Raw genomic sequence first — 13000 nt, forward strand, 5'->3', positions numbered from 1 at the left:
TTTGCTGATATACCATATTACAAGTGCACATAGCTTAGATGTGACCAATAGAGTCAGAATATACAAAAAGTATTGTACTAATTTTATGTCTTACTGTCTTTTCTGTCTCTGTGACTCAATCTTGATGGCAAAATTGAAAGTCAAAAAAGTAAAAAATCTCTTTTAATGTTTTATTTGTGTTAAGTGGGTTCCACTGGGACCACTTTTCTTTTAACATTTGTAACTTTAATAAACTGTAAGAATTCTTTATCCTCATAGATGCGGCGCAAATATCCCTCCCCAGTGCTGCGCTGTCCATTGGAACTAGTGCTGAATGGACGTCCAATGGTCGTGCGCAGCACTGGGGAGGTAGTGCTGCCGTCGGCCAACGCCCTGAGGCAGCACTTAAGGGGTTAAATTTACTTGTATTTTGTTATGATTTTTAACTGACATACTGGTTCTTCCGGTTAACATTTCTCAAGGGAAAATTTTGCTTTACTGGTTTGCCAACCCCACTTCCCTTGACTACAGTTAAGGGGTACCTCTCGTATTCACTTCCCTTGTGTCATTATCCTTCGTAAGTGCTGGCTTCTGATTCGTTAATGGGTTTGTTAGTCCCTGCTTAGAACCGCCTTGCCTTCATTTGCAACCTCCCATGAGGATTGGCCCTTTTACATTGGTTGTTATACGGTACTTCTTTTTTAGTCTGTAAGCACTATTTTCTTTAATGAGTTTCTCCTACTGCAGGCACAACATGCTTTCCTGCAGCATTCAGCGTCAGAGCAAGCCGGGACAATGGCGGCTGCTTCTTTGAATTTGTCTTGCATTTGCAAAAGTTTGTGCTACTGGCTTTGTATGACAATGCCTTTTATTTATGTGTTAATAAAATAATTCAATAAAAGGCATTGTCATTTACAATGCCAATGGCTTAAGCTGTCGCAAAAGCGACACATATTGCATTGCAAATGCTTGTTTATTTTCTGTCACAAAAACATGTTTCCATTTTGATCATGAGCAGTGTAGGTACTTGTTGTTCGGTTAGTGCTGTAGGTTGGTTTTGAGCCCTAAAGTAGCTATTGGGTTTGCCAATGTCTTTTAACCATGTTGTTCAGCCGCATGTCTGCTGTGTCTTGTGGCGGAAAGTAATGGGAAGAAAAGTGATATGACGCATACTGCGTTGGTTACTGCAAACAGCTTTTTTCTCTTACTATCAGCCATGCTGCGCAGCAGCCAACATTGCTAAACAAAACTTTGACAAAGCCAATAGCTCTCCCAAAGGCAAGATCTGTTGGCTTTGCCAATGCTCATTGTTGAAACCACATTGAGCAAATGTTGACCCCTTGCGGTTTAGTGAAATTAATTCTGCATCTCCATCTATACTGATGGGTGCTTTTCATTTGTCAGTTGGAAGGCTGGAAGTGTTGCAGGATAAATGCAAGTAGTCGGCCACCGCTGCGGCTATGATGCAGAGAGGCCTATTTATCCTCTTCCTGCGGACTGCTCACACTCCCTTTGTACCTCGTTGATTGTTACAGATAATGCCACATGAATGACAGTGTGTTGGACTGCTTGTGTTCCTTGCTCTGAAACTTTTTTGCTCCGCATTGTCCAAGTGCTCCATTCGTCTTCCATACTGGGCACTCAACCTATTAGCCCAGGCACAGAAGGTATGAAGGACTAAGTGCTCGAGTGACCATGGAGATAAACGTGCACTTCTTAAGAGTGACATCGTTGCTGCAATATTTAATGAGAAAACTCTTAACTGTACATGTGGCATAGCAGTTCACACTTGCTACACTTCCTGTGGTTTGTGACTATTGGAAATAAGCATGGGCGAATTTTGCGAATCTCGCGTTCGTGAATTTTGCGGATTTGCGAACTCGCAATCCGCAAAATCCGCGAATTCTCGCGAATTTGCGGATTTTTTTTTTGTGTTTGCCCGGGTTTCTGCCAGTTCGCGAGGGTTTTGTACAATGTCGCAAATTGCGAACTTACCTGTCGGGTCGCAAGTTTCGCGAACTTGTTGTTTCTACGTGTCCAGCCTGTTTGGGACACTCTTCTTCATCACTGCCACTCTCTGTCACCACTGCCACTCTCTGACTACTCATGCCACCCTCTGGCCCACCCATGCCACCCTCTGTTTCATCACAGCACCCTCTGGTTGTCCAGTCAGTGTACATTATTGTGGCAACGCAAGCACACCTTCCCTGCCTCAAGTGACCTGAATTAATTTGGGGCTGATTTATGTGTCACAGAATATTTTTTTAGCTGGCACCTGCTTCCTTAGTGCTTCCTGATTAGTGATCTTTTGCACTTGCTAAGTGCTTTCATTGTTGCAAAATTAGTTACAACACCTGCCCTGCCCCAACTGACAATAATGAATTAGGGGCTGATTAATGGATTTGAACTTCCAGCCTGGCTCCTGCTTGTCTCCCTTAGCTGTAATTCAGGACCTTTGTGGCATATGTGTAACTATTCTGAGGTTCAGAGCAGGGTCACATAATAGTTGCAACTGGCAACTGAACTCTGGAGGGGCCCCTCAGGAAGCACTACAGGAAATGGCTACTAATGATGAGCCTGAACTTTTGAACCTGGTAAGTAGTTTCAGTTTTGCTAAGATCGTATTTCTGCAATTTTGCACTTATTCGCGGGGCGCGAAGTTGTACTGGGAAGCCCCGAACTCACGCGAACAGTGCGAGCAAAATCCGCTGCTCGCGGATTTGCGGATTTTGCGGGAGATTCGCAAATCTCGCGGATTGCGAATTTACCGAAAATCCGCGAGCGAAACGGATTTTCCGCCCATGCTTAATTGGAGATCACGGTAAAGAATCGCTACCTACCTAAAACAGAGTGCAAGTTCACAGTGTTTTAGTACGTCAAAGCTACAAGAGGTGCATTTATGAGTACAAGTATTTCACTTGCATTTGGAGGAAGATGCTACTCCTGTTTGTGTTAGTTTAATGCTCTGTACCAGTATAAGCATTCCTGTCCGCACCTCTAAGCTACCAAGAGAATAAACATCTGCTTAAAATATATATTTTCATAAGGAAATGTGATGTTTTATTATACTTTGATTAAGTAAAGTGTTGCCATCAAATACTATGGCCACCATTCAGTCACCAAGAGACGATGGGGCTGATATACAGACTATCCATTCACAAACCATAATGTGCAGTTTGCACCCTGACTGAATTTGAAATTGGTATATAATTTGACATGCAATTTATGTATCAAAAGGTTAAATTTGTAGCCACTCATGATTGTCTGTAAATGCAGTGATGGGGTCTGCAAGGGATAGCATACCTCCGGCGCTGCATTGACATTCCCAAACAGGAGACTTTTTATTTTGTGAAAGTAGTCCATGACCATTAAAGGGACAGGGTGCTGCTTTAAAAGAAAATGCTCCAATATGGGAATATACTGTGGGAACTTGGCAGCTGTTTCCCCAAACCACTCCAGCCGAAGAGTCCCAGCACTCATATGAAAAGGGAAGCTATCTCACTGGGTCAGCGGTCCCTTTGTAACTCAGTTACCAGCTTAACTGGAGGGGGAGGGAGCTAGATAACTGATCATTAGTTTGCAACTGATTAACAGACCATTTTATATTGAATATCGTAGGGTTTGCGTATGCAGAAGGGCTTTATACATCAGACCCTAAGAGTATAAATACAATGCAAGCAGATGATACCAGAGTAGCACTTTATTCTTAATTGTTCTGTCATTATCTTGCATGTCTTTTTCCTGTAGTGTATATTTCGTAATTTTGGCTCTGTTTGTAATTCTAGATGTCCTGTGAACAGCCAGGTGATTGGACTCTACTGAACAATGGAAGAACGTGAACAGTGGCTCAAGACGCACAATTTTTGGATTATCGTTGATGGTGGAACTTAAGATACGTTAGTGTCTATGACATTTGAATCTTCCATCCATTGCCAAACTCCTAAGAAGAACATCTATTCTGGAATAAATGTTTATCAGCTCATCATTTAACTGGGCATGCCATTTAAGTTTCCTTTATTTCTGCAACATCTCACCGAAGATTAAACGTAAATACGGAAACGGGCTTTGAGGATACTTTCTGTTGAACATGACTTATGGAGAAGAGCTTAGCTCTGAGATGCAACAGGATTCTATGGTTTTAACTTACCTAGAAGGATTACTCATGCATCAGGCAGCTGGAGGCTCAAGCACTGTGGTTGAGAATGGATCTTCTGTGCATCCCACAGAGGACCAGAAACTTAAGCTCTCCGGAAATATGTTCCCTAATTGTCACAATAATGGCTCCGTTCTAAACAGCCCTGCCTATCAAGGATCGGGATTGCTACATCTCAAAAAAGCCAGATTGCTGCAGTCTTCTGAAGACTGGAATGCAGCAAAAAGAAGACGTTTGTCCAATCAAAGTGTGGAATTAAATGGGAAAAATGAAGCCTTGTCAGCTGGAATGGTTGAAAATGTTCCAAAAGGCAAACAGGACAGCACATTACTTGCCTCTTTGCTTCAATCCTTCAGCTCACGACTGCAAACTGTTGCACTGTCGCAACAGATAAGGCAGAGCCTCAAGGATCAGGGTTACTCTCATGTGCAAGATCATTTACAAAAAGAAAAGGATTCACAATGCTATGGTGTGGCATCAAGTCATCTGAAGACTCTGCTGAAGAAAAACAAAGCAAAAGATTCAAAGCCCAATCCAACAGGCTTACAACAAAATCACAACGATCGGATTATCGAATCTCCAAAACCAGGACAGAGTGCGACCAACGGAGTCTCAGAAGCACTGTCTTGTGCTGCTAGACTGCAGGCGGTTGCAAGTTTGGTTGAAAAGCGATCTAGTCCGGCTGCATCTCCCAAACCCAGTGTGGCTTGTAGTCAGCTTGCATTACTCCTCTCAAGTGAGGCTCATCTGCAGCGGTACTCTCAGGAACATGCTATGAAAGCACAGAATGCGAGTCAGTTAGCCAGTGAAAGACTTGCAGCAATGGCCCGTTTACAGGAAACTTCCCAACAAGACCTCAGCCCTTTCCAATTATCAAACAAAACGTTTAACCTCCATAATCCATCAAGGACACCCCCCAAGACCTTAAGTGATGCAAACAATAGCACATTGTTTCAGAGCCCAGTAGGAATCCCAAGTTCGCCCCCTAAAATGGCAAATTGCAAGCATCCATCTGAAAAACCGAATTCAAAACAGTCTGTCAATAACAGTTTACTTCTACATCTTCTGAAAAGTCAGAATGCTATACAAAAAAGTCAAACTGACAAGCAGACTGAGAGTGGTACTATCTATGAAAACAGTAGTACACCAACAACTGCTGATGAGTTCTCAGACAATAATCCAAGTTTTACTGAAGAAGATAGTAGTGACGAAGAAAGTTCACATTCAAATTGTGTACCTATAGATTTATCTTTTAAACGGAACCATAGCAATGTGCCATCTCCGTCGCTTGACAATCTCACACAGTCCTTTCTTCAAAACTGGAATCCAAAAGTTAATGTGATTGAAACCAATAGAGCAACTAATGATTCTTCCGATAGCTCTACATTAAAGCCACATCAGAAAGTTACCTTGCTCCAGTTACTCCTTGGACATAAGAGTGATGACAATCCAGAAAAGATTCCAGACATTCATAGACCAAAGAATATGGTTGATCTGGCAAAAATCAATGCCCCAACAAGCCTGTATATTCCCAGTTGTGACGACACTCGCTCAAATCAAATTACTCCTTTAAACACTCCGCCTTTATTTAATTGTGCAACAGCAGATTCCCCAATCAATTTGTCGCAGACCATAAATTCCAAATCGCCACCATATATTTGTAATAGCCAACCGGAAAGACTAGTCAATCCAGCATCAAAGCAATTGATGGATCTCAGTAAAGGTAAAGAGACACAGACTCCTAAATCTACAAGTGAAATTAATCAAAATAGTGCTACATTTAGTGCAAGCAAGCTTTTGCAGAATTTAGCTCAATGCGGTAAGCAACCATCTACCTCAGTGGATGAATTAAAGACCTGCAAAAATCTACTGAATGGAAATGCTGAAAAAACAATAGGTTTGATTGAGCGAGTAAGTAGTCCCCTACTCCAAAATAGGGCCATTGTTATTGAGGAAAACAAGAGATTAAGCAGTCCACCCACACCCGCTGACCCAGGTCTTTCAGGTTCAGAAATAGAAAACCTACTTGAAAGACGTACTGTACTTCAACTTCTTCTCGGAACACCAAGCAAGAATAACCCTGAGAAAAAGTGTGATAAACTGTTAAACCATGACCATCAGCAAAACCCCTCAGAAAAGGGGTTAAATGGGTATGTACCTGCAGTTAAAATAAAAACTGAGCCACCTGAGGAAGACTCAAATGCAGGCAATAATTCACATGTGCATCAAGTAAGCAAGAAAAAAAGTAACAAATGTTTAGGAATATCTCACACAGTAGTGAAATCCCCCGATCCTTTACTGATCACGGACACTTTCAAACAAGAGCCTCCTTCTCCACAAAATTTTTCTTTTTCCAGAAATGGCCTCTTGAGTCGCTTATTGAGACAGAATCATGATGACTATCCAATAGATGATCTTGATACAAATCAAAAGAATGGAGAACTTTCTCTGCCGGAATCTAAAAATCACTGCACTATTCCGAAGAAGCGTAAAGTTCCTCATATAGAGGTTTCAGAAAGTCCACCTAAGCGGATGAAAAGTACTGTACCTGAAAGTGCAAGTAGGCATATTTCACCAAGTGATAAATCATATGGGACTTTATTACATCAGCAGGAGATGAATGGTATGGGAACTGATTTGGATCTCAAGTACAATCATGTTCACTCCCCGCACAATGACAGTGAAAATAGGAGTTGGTCTAGAGAAAGCAAAGGATTTAATGTCTTAAAGCAATTGCTTCTTTCTGAGAACTGCATTAGAGACATGTCACACCATAGGAATAATATCACAACAGATGGATGGATGAATGGAAACAAACCTAACACGGCAAACACTCTAGATTATAGCACTTCTCCCATGAATGCACTAATGGGAATCCGAGCTTCACAGACAAACTGTGTGGATCATAGGACACATCAGTATCCATCCGCTGTGAGTAGTCCTTCCCATTCTCTTCCAGAACACTTTGGTAATATGGTACCTAGGCCTGAGATAGGCCAATTCAATGCCACACCCGTTGACAAAGGACCAGTTAGGTGGGTACTCCCAGGTATGGAAAAAGGTGAATTTGGAAGAGACTCACCTAGACTCACCAAAACCAATCCAATATTATATTACATGTTACAAAAAGGAGGTCACATGGCAAGCACACAGGAAGTGTGGGGTCGGAATGGCTGGTGCGAATCTTCTTTAACAGACAATGCTGCTCGTTTGGCTTTCAAAGGAGATGCAGAGACTGCAGCGAATGCCAGTTTTCTGAACTTACAAAACAGTTACAATCATATGAGAAATGTGGCCTCACTACATAATGGAAGTGGCAACAACTTTAGCATTTCCGAAAAGGTCCAGAAAATCAAGAAAGAGCCAGAGTAAAATGCTGCGCCTTGTTTGCCAGATTTTTCTTTAAAGTACTTAATGACTTCAATGCAATATACACTTTGCCTAGCATGTTTTCTTTCGGACGCGCATGGTCTAATAGTGAAATAGTTTGAATTTATTTGTGTGCTTTAGCCATGACATTTCATAAGATCCTAGGGACCGTGAACAATCAGGAGTATAGCATCCTCCGTTTGAGTTATACTGTTGTTTGGTGCTTGCACTGTCTAAGCAATGCCCTTGTACACCATAACTGTGAATTTCAAGTTATTTGATCATGCACTCAGCTACATATATATATATATTTTTTTTGTACTGAACAAACTCTCCCAGCTCTGCCTAATCTATGCCCACATTTTGTTGAAAAAAGTAATATCTCATGGAGCTGGAAATACTTTCTATGTTTTCTTCTCTCTACTGGGAACAAACATCAGACCTGCCAACTATGATTCCTACTCCCTTCACACATGCACACAGTGAGGAGCCAAAATTTACACTATGGCTGGGAAAACTAGCTGAAAACACTTCAAACAGTGGATTTTCAGCTAATTTTCAGAGGCTGTAAGCAGCCGATGTCCATAAAAGATGTGAAACACCCCAGGACATCGGCAACAGCCTCGACAACCCTTTGGTTTTTTAGATGGAGTGGGAGGGCTTGGTGAGGGGCAGAGTGCCTCTTAGCACCAGTCCCCTCCCCCTCAATGATCGTGCCCGTCCTCACACAATGAAATATTTTGTAAGTTGGCAGGTATGAAACCTGCTGTGATTAGAGTGCTCAAAAGTTGGTAGTGGTCAAATTCCATCATATCCTTCGGAGTATATTTGACTGATTTCCATCACAGTGTACCACACTGTACCTTAAGTGTGAGCAGTCTGTTCTGTATTTTCATCGCAACAAACCAAATAACTTTCTGGACTGAATGACTCAGAAAGGGTTTTGATTATTTTCTGAAGATCAAGAGATTGTGTTCTTTGAGCAGAAGGACTGGAAATGCATTCCAGTCTGCACTTTAATCTAAGATATTTTATACAGTTTAGCAGAGGCTAGTTTAATGAAGTTGGATATTTAGGCAATTACTACCATATATGTTATGCAGGTCAGATAAAGGTGATTAAAGCTAGTGCTGTCATAACAGTAAGGCATTATCATGAAGTGTAACATTCAAATCGTTACAATAACTTTAAACTTTATTTTTATACCTTCCCTCCAATTAGACTTCATTCAGGAACACACTTATTAATACATTCAGTTGGACATTTTTCAAAAGAGTTTTGCTGCTGTTCCTAATTTGCATCTTCCCCTAATTGAATTGTATTACTCCATAGTGCTGTTGGTTGTATGAAAACTTCCTAGTATCTTACTTTTATAGGAAGTCACTGTTAATGTTGATCTCTTTATGTAGTACTTCAGTTGACCTTTTCTGTACCAAGCCATAACTTTGGCAGAAAAGGGCGTACCTCTACTCCTCACCCAGTTTAAACCAATCTCTAGTGCATGTGAATATTCTATTCTAGTTACCCTGGTATGCATGTGCATTCCTGCTCTAAGTTTTTATGGATTCCAGCTCACTTAGCCTTATGACTGGAAAACTTTTTATTTTGTTTTTTGGTTTCTTTGAAACTAGGTTTCGTTATTTAGATATATCTAAAGGAACAGCGAGATGATGTCATTGTTTCCCCCTTTTTTGGATTGGATGTTATGCTTATATATTAATCCACTAGGAGTAAGAATGATTCTTCATTCTTTCCATTAAAAGGTCACAATTATACAGGTGTGGCCATTGATACATACAGTATGCCTTACCTTTAGCATGCAGAGATGCACGCACATCCAGCAGTAATTATCAGTACAAAATTCTTACTTTTTAAATATCTTCATATTTATTAGAGAATACAAACTATAATTTTGAAAATATTCAAAAGTAAGGGATCTACTTATGGAATGTTAATTATCCCAATTTGAAGCAAAGCAAATGGAGAAAAAGATGAAAGGGGAGATGTATTTTGTGTGCATCAGAAAACCAAAACACACTATAATGTGCACTGGATTTGTGCTTGTGGTACTAATCTGTCATTCCCTCCCTTAAATAAGGGGGATGTTCATCAGAAGAATTATGAATTACACTTGTCCTGCTTAAGTAGGCCTCTGCGTTTTAAGGTAAATCCTCGCCCTTCATACAGGAGTAGCTTTAGGAACAAGAGATCTGTTCAATGGAGAGGAATGGAACACCGGAGGGAATGGATAATACATTGTTTATATTTTGTTATTTTATTAGTATTTCTATAGTGCTTTGCACACCCTTAGAGCAGCCTCAAACAGTTGGGTATTTGAAATAATATTGCATAATGCTTCAGGCACACAAAAAATGTGTTGAATATCAGTACACGTTTTTACAGTTTGATTTATGCACTCTATTCTCAGATGTAACAGCCCTATTTTAGTTAATTGCCCTGATGAACATTGAAATACGTCTATTTTGTGCTGCAGCAATGAGCACAAATTCTTTACTTGCACCACAAGATGTGGAAAAAAGGTTGCACATGGAGAAGAAATGCCTCCTGGCATGGCAATGCTCTTATACTGAAATAATTTTTACTATGTGATACTATGTAGTTTTTTTTATTTTTAACGTTTACATTTTTGATGCAGATTCAAGTTACATTATAGTTTTTCATTAATAAATGAGAAATGGAACAAACTTTTGTAATCATTGTTTGTAAGTTTCATTTCGCCCCATCTTACTTATTTATAGACAAAAGTCGTAAAAAGCCAAGTTCTGTATGTTGTCATTTTTTGTCTAAACACACAAATCCAATGATCTGCAAATGGTTTGCTGTGTTCCGAGTTACTCATCAAACTGCCTCGGCTCATGTAGATTTACTGAACTAGTAATATACTGTGCTTAGCTTGTTTTAACTATTCATGATTGTTTTTCACATTCCTCCTGTTTTGACTTGTATATTCAGGGCGTAGCGTCAGGGGGGTTGTTTGTGGTGTTTCACCCACCTAATAGTTGTATTTTTTGGTAAATAGTTGGGTACTGGTGATTTCAGTCAGGTTTTGTGGTGTCTGTCAGATATTTACATGCACACAGACAAAAACGCACACACACACTCTCACTCACTCTTGTTTGAAAGTCTTCAAAAATTATTATACAAAATATTGTTTTCTCTCACTTAGTACCCCTACCAAACTGCATTCCTCTTACTAAAGCTCCTCTCATGCACTCTGCTTGTTGTAAAATGTATTTTGCCATTACATGGCAGCATGAATGTTGGAAAATCTGAATCTCACCCCCTCCTCACCGATCTTACTGACCAAGCTACACCCCTGAGTATATTATGACTACACTGTTTATGAATACACACCTTTTCTACTGTCAAAGTAATGCTTTATTCTGTAATCTTTAAACGTAGGTTGTATTGCAAATGGGTTTCTAAAAATGTTTCGTTCATTTTATTGCTTCTGTTGAGGAACTATGTAGTACGCAACATTTATCATAACCAGGACTTCATGCAGTTTTCGTCCACATGCTTTAGTACGGTTAAGTTCATTGAAGACATATTTGTATTTGCTATAGAAAAGACAACTTCAATCTATTTTTGTGAAAACAGTTTGTTTGTATTGAATGGCCATAAATTAACTGGTAAATAGATCTGTTCTTGCAACATTTCTCCTAAGCGATGTCCCAGCATTATTTATTTAAAAATTATCAATTTACTTTAGCTTTTATTGGTTTCTTTGCTGCACTTCATAGAATCATACCAGCTATTATACTTTATTTCTTTTTACTTATGAGAATCTTCTTATAAACAGATTTCTATGCACCCACTGTTGCAAGACCCGTATGAAGTTAATTTAAACATGGGGCTCAAAGTGATCTTATTTAGGTGGTCCGCAATCTTTATTAAGTAGTTGTTTTTGACAGGTACCCTGTTAAAATGTTAAAAATGGTATGCAGACAGCCTGTCTACTAAATGAAAAATCTGTAATGAAGTGGTTATTTTTCTCAATATAAGTTGTACATGCATACCACGGAGAATGTGTGTACAGACATAATGCACACATTGTATTAAAGATGTAGACCTAATTTTTAAACCTTGTGTACATAGTTTCCTTGCTGAAAGATACATGTTTTGTATTGTTCCCAATGAAATGCTATAATTTTGGATCTTTGTTCATGTATAATACTCTCTATATATATATAATTGTACATAAGAGGTTAATAAAACTTTTGCATGGATGTATACAGTTGCAAGTCCGAAAGAATGTATAGTATTTACTTTATATTTAAAATGTGTGATTACCTACTGCATGACAAGTGCATGGGAGACCCTGTGCATCTGTACATTTGGCAACAAGTCTTACGCCAAATGTGAATGAAAGCAAAATGTATTATATTTCTGAATATGGCCTTTGATGTGGTATTTTAAATAAGTGAAAAAGGATGTAATTTAAATCCAAGGGTCACACAATGTAGGTACCTTTCTTGTAAATGAAAAGTTAACACAATTGTAATCTGTCATAAGTAACTATTTTTTTAATTTCAATTAATAACACAACAGGCGTATTCAAACATAATGTTATAATGGCACATTATTTCATTGCCATGATGCTCTGAATTCTTGGGTTTTCCCAATTTGTAATATGTTGAATATTTTTGCAGGCCTTTTTTCTTTTTAATCAATCCATTTCTTCATGTGGTGTCACAATGTTGTACATACCTGGAGTGTGAAGTGTTTTTTTTTTTTTTTACTTTCATTGTTTACTTCCTAATCGGATTTGAATAAATGAAGATAAATAATTACTCTTTTGAGTGGGCTTTAATTTTCATTTCCTTGTATGAGATTTTTTAAGACATTGTGGACATATGTGATATTATTACGTTATTGTTAGCCCTTCCCATCTTTACTCAATAAAGCACTTGTCATAAGTATGCAGCAAAATGTAAGACTTCCCTAAAAGGAAAATGGGAGAATAAAGTGACAGCACAGAATTACTGCACTCATTATGTTTACACTTGTAGAGGTGAAAGCCCCAAATTGAAAGCTGCAAGAGGGCTCTAATGTGTGATTCTATGCAGAATGTTCCTTCTCTAGCTTCTCTGTGCCAGACGATCTCAAAGTGGGATTTGATCAACAAAACCTAATTGGGACATACGATGCAACACCCCTGCAGATGCAGTTTTTGAGTTGAGCTCTGCCTTTTCTAACTGCCCACTATAATTGATGGGCATCTTCCAAGCCCCGTCTTGGGAGCCGCTCTCACAGGCATTTCCTGCAATGCCCTATGGGTTTAGGATGTCTTCATGTTGGAGATGCATGCATTTTTTTTGTGCACTGTAGTTTGTTGTAACAATCCTTTGGCATTGTGAGACATACCTGTGCTGTATCTAGTCTCTGCTTTTCCTCCTACCACTACCTTTGACTGCCCTCTAGCCCGCACTGTAGTCTTGAGATAGGGCACGAAGAGAGGAAAACTGCTTGGGAGTC

The 13000-nt window shown here is 39.4% G+C and overlaps 1 protein-coding gene across 1 annotated transcript in view; it reads left to right on the forward strand.

Annotated features, from left to right (window-relative positions):
• The window catches only part of NRIP1 (nuclear receptor interacting protein 1), a 34538-nt gene extending 22223 nt beyond the window's left edge, over window positions 1–12315 (forward strand). The window contains exon 2 of the mRNA XM_086934052.1: window positions 3765–12315. Coding sequence (XP_086790178.1) covers window positions 4067–7504 — 3438 coding nt within the window. The 5' untranslated portion in view covers window positions 3765–4066 and the 3' untranslated portion in view covers window positions 7505–12315. The remainder of the gene's footprint in view (window positions 1–3764) is intronic.
• Window positions 12316–13000: the final 685 nt, after the last annotated feature.

Source organism: Lissotriton vulgaris, chromosome 8 (assembly GCF_964263255.1).
Source record: "Lissotriton vulgaris chromosome 8, aLisVul1.2, whole genome shotgun sequence".
Classification (NCBI taxonomy): Eukaryota; Metazoa; Chordata; class Amphibia; order Caudata; family Salamandridae; genus Lissotriton; species Lissotriton vulgaris.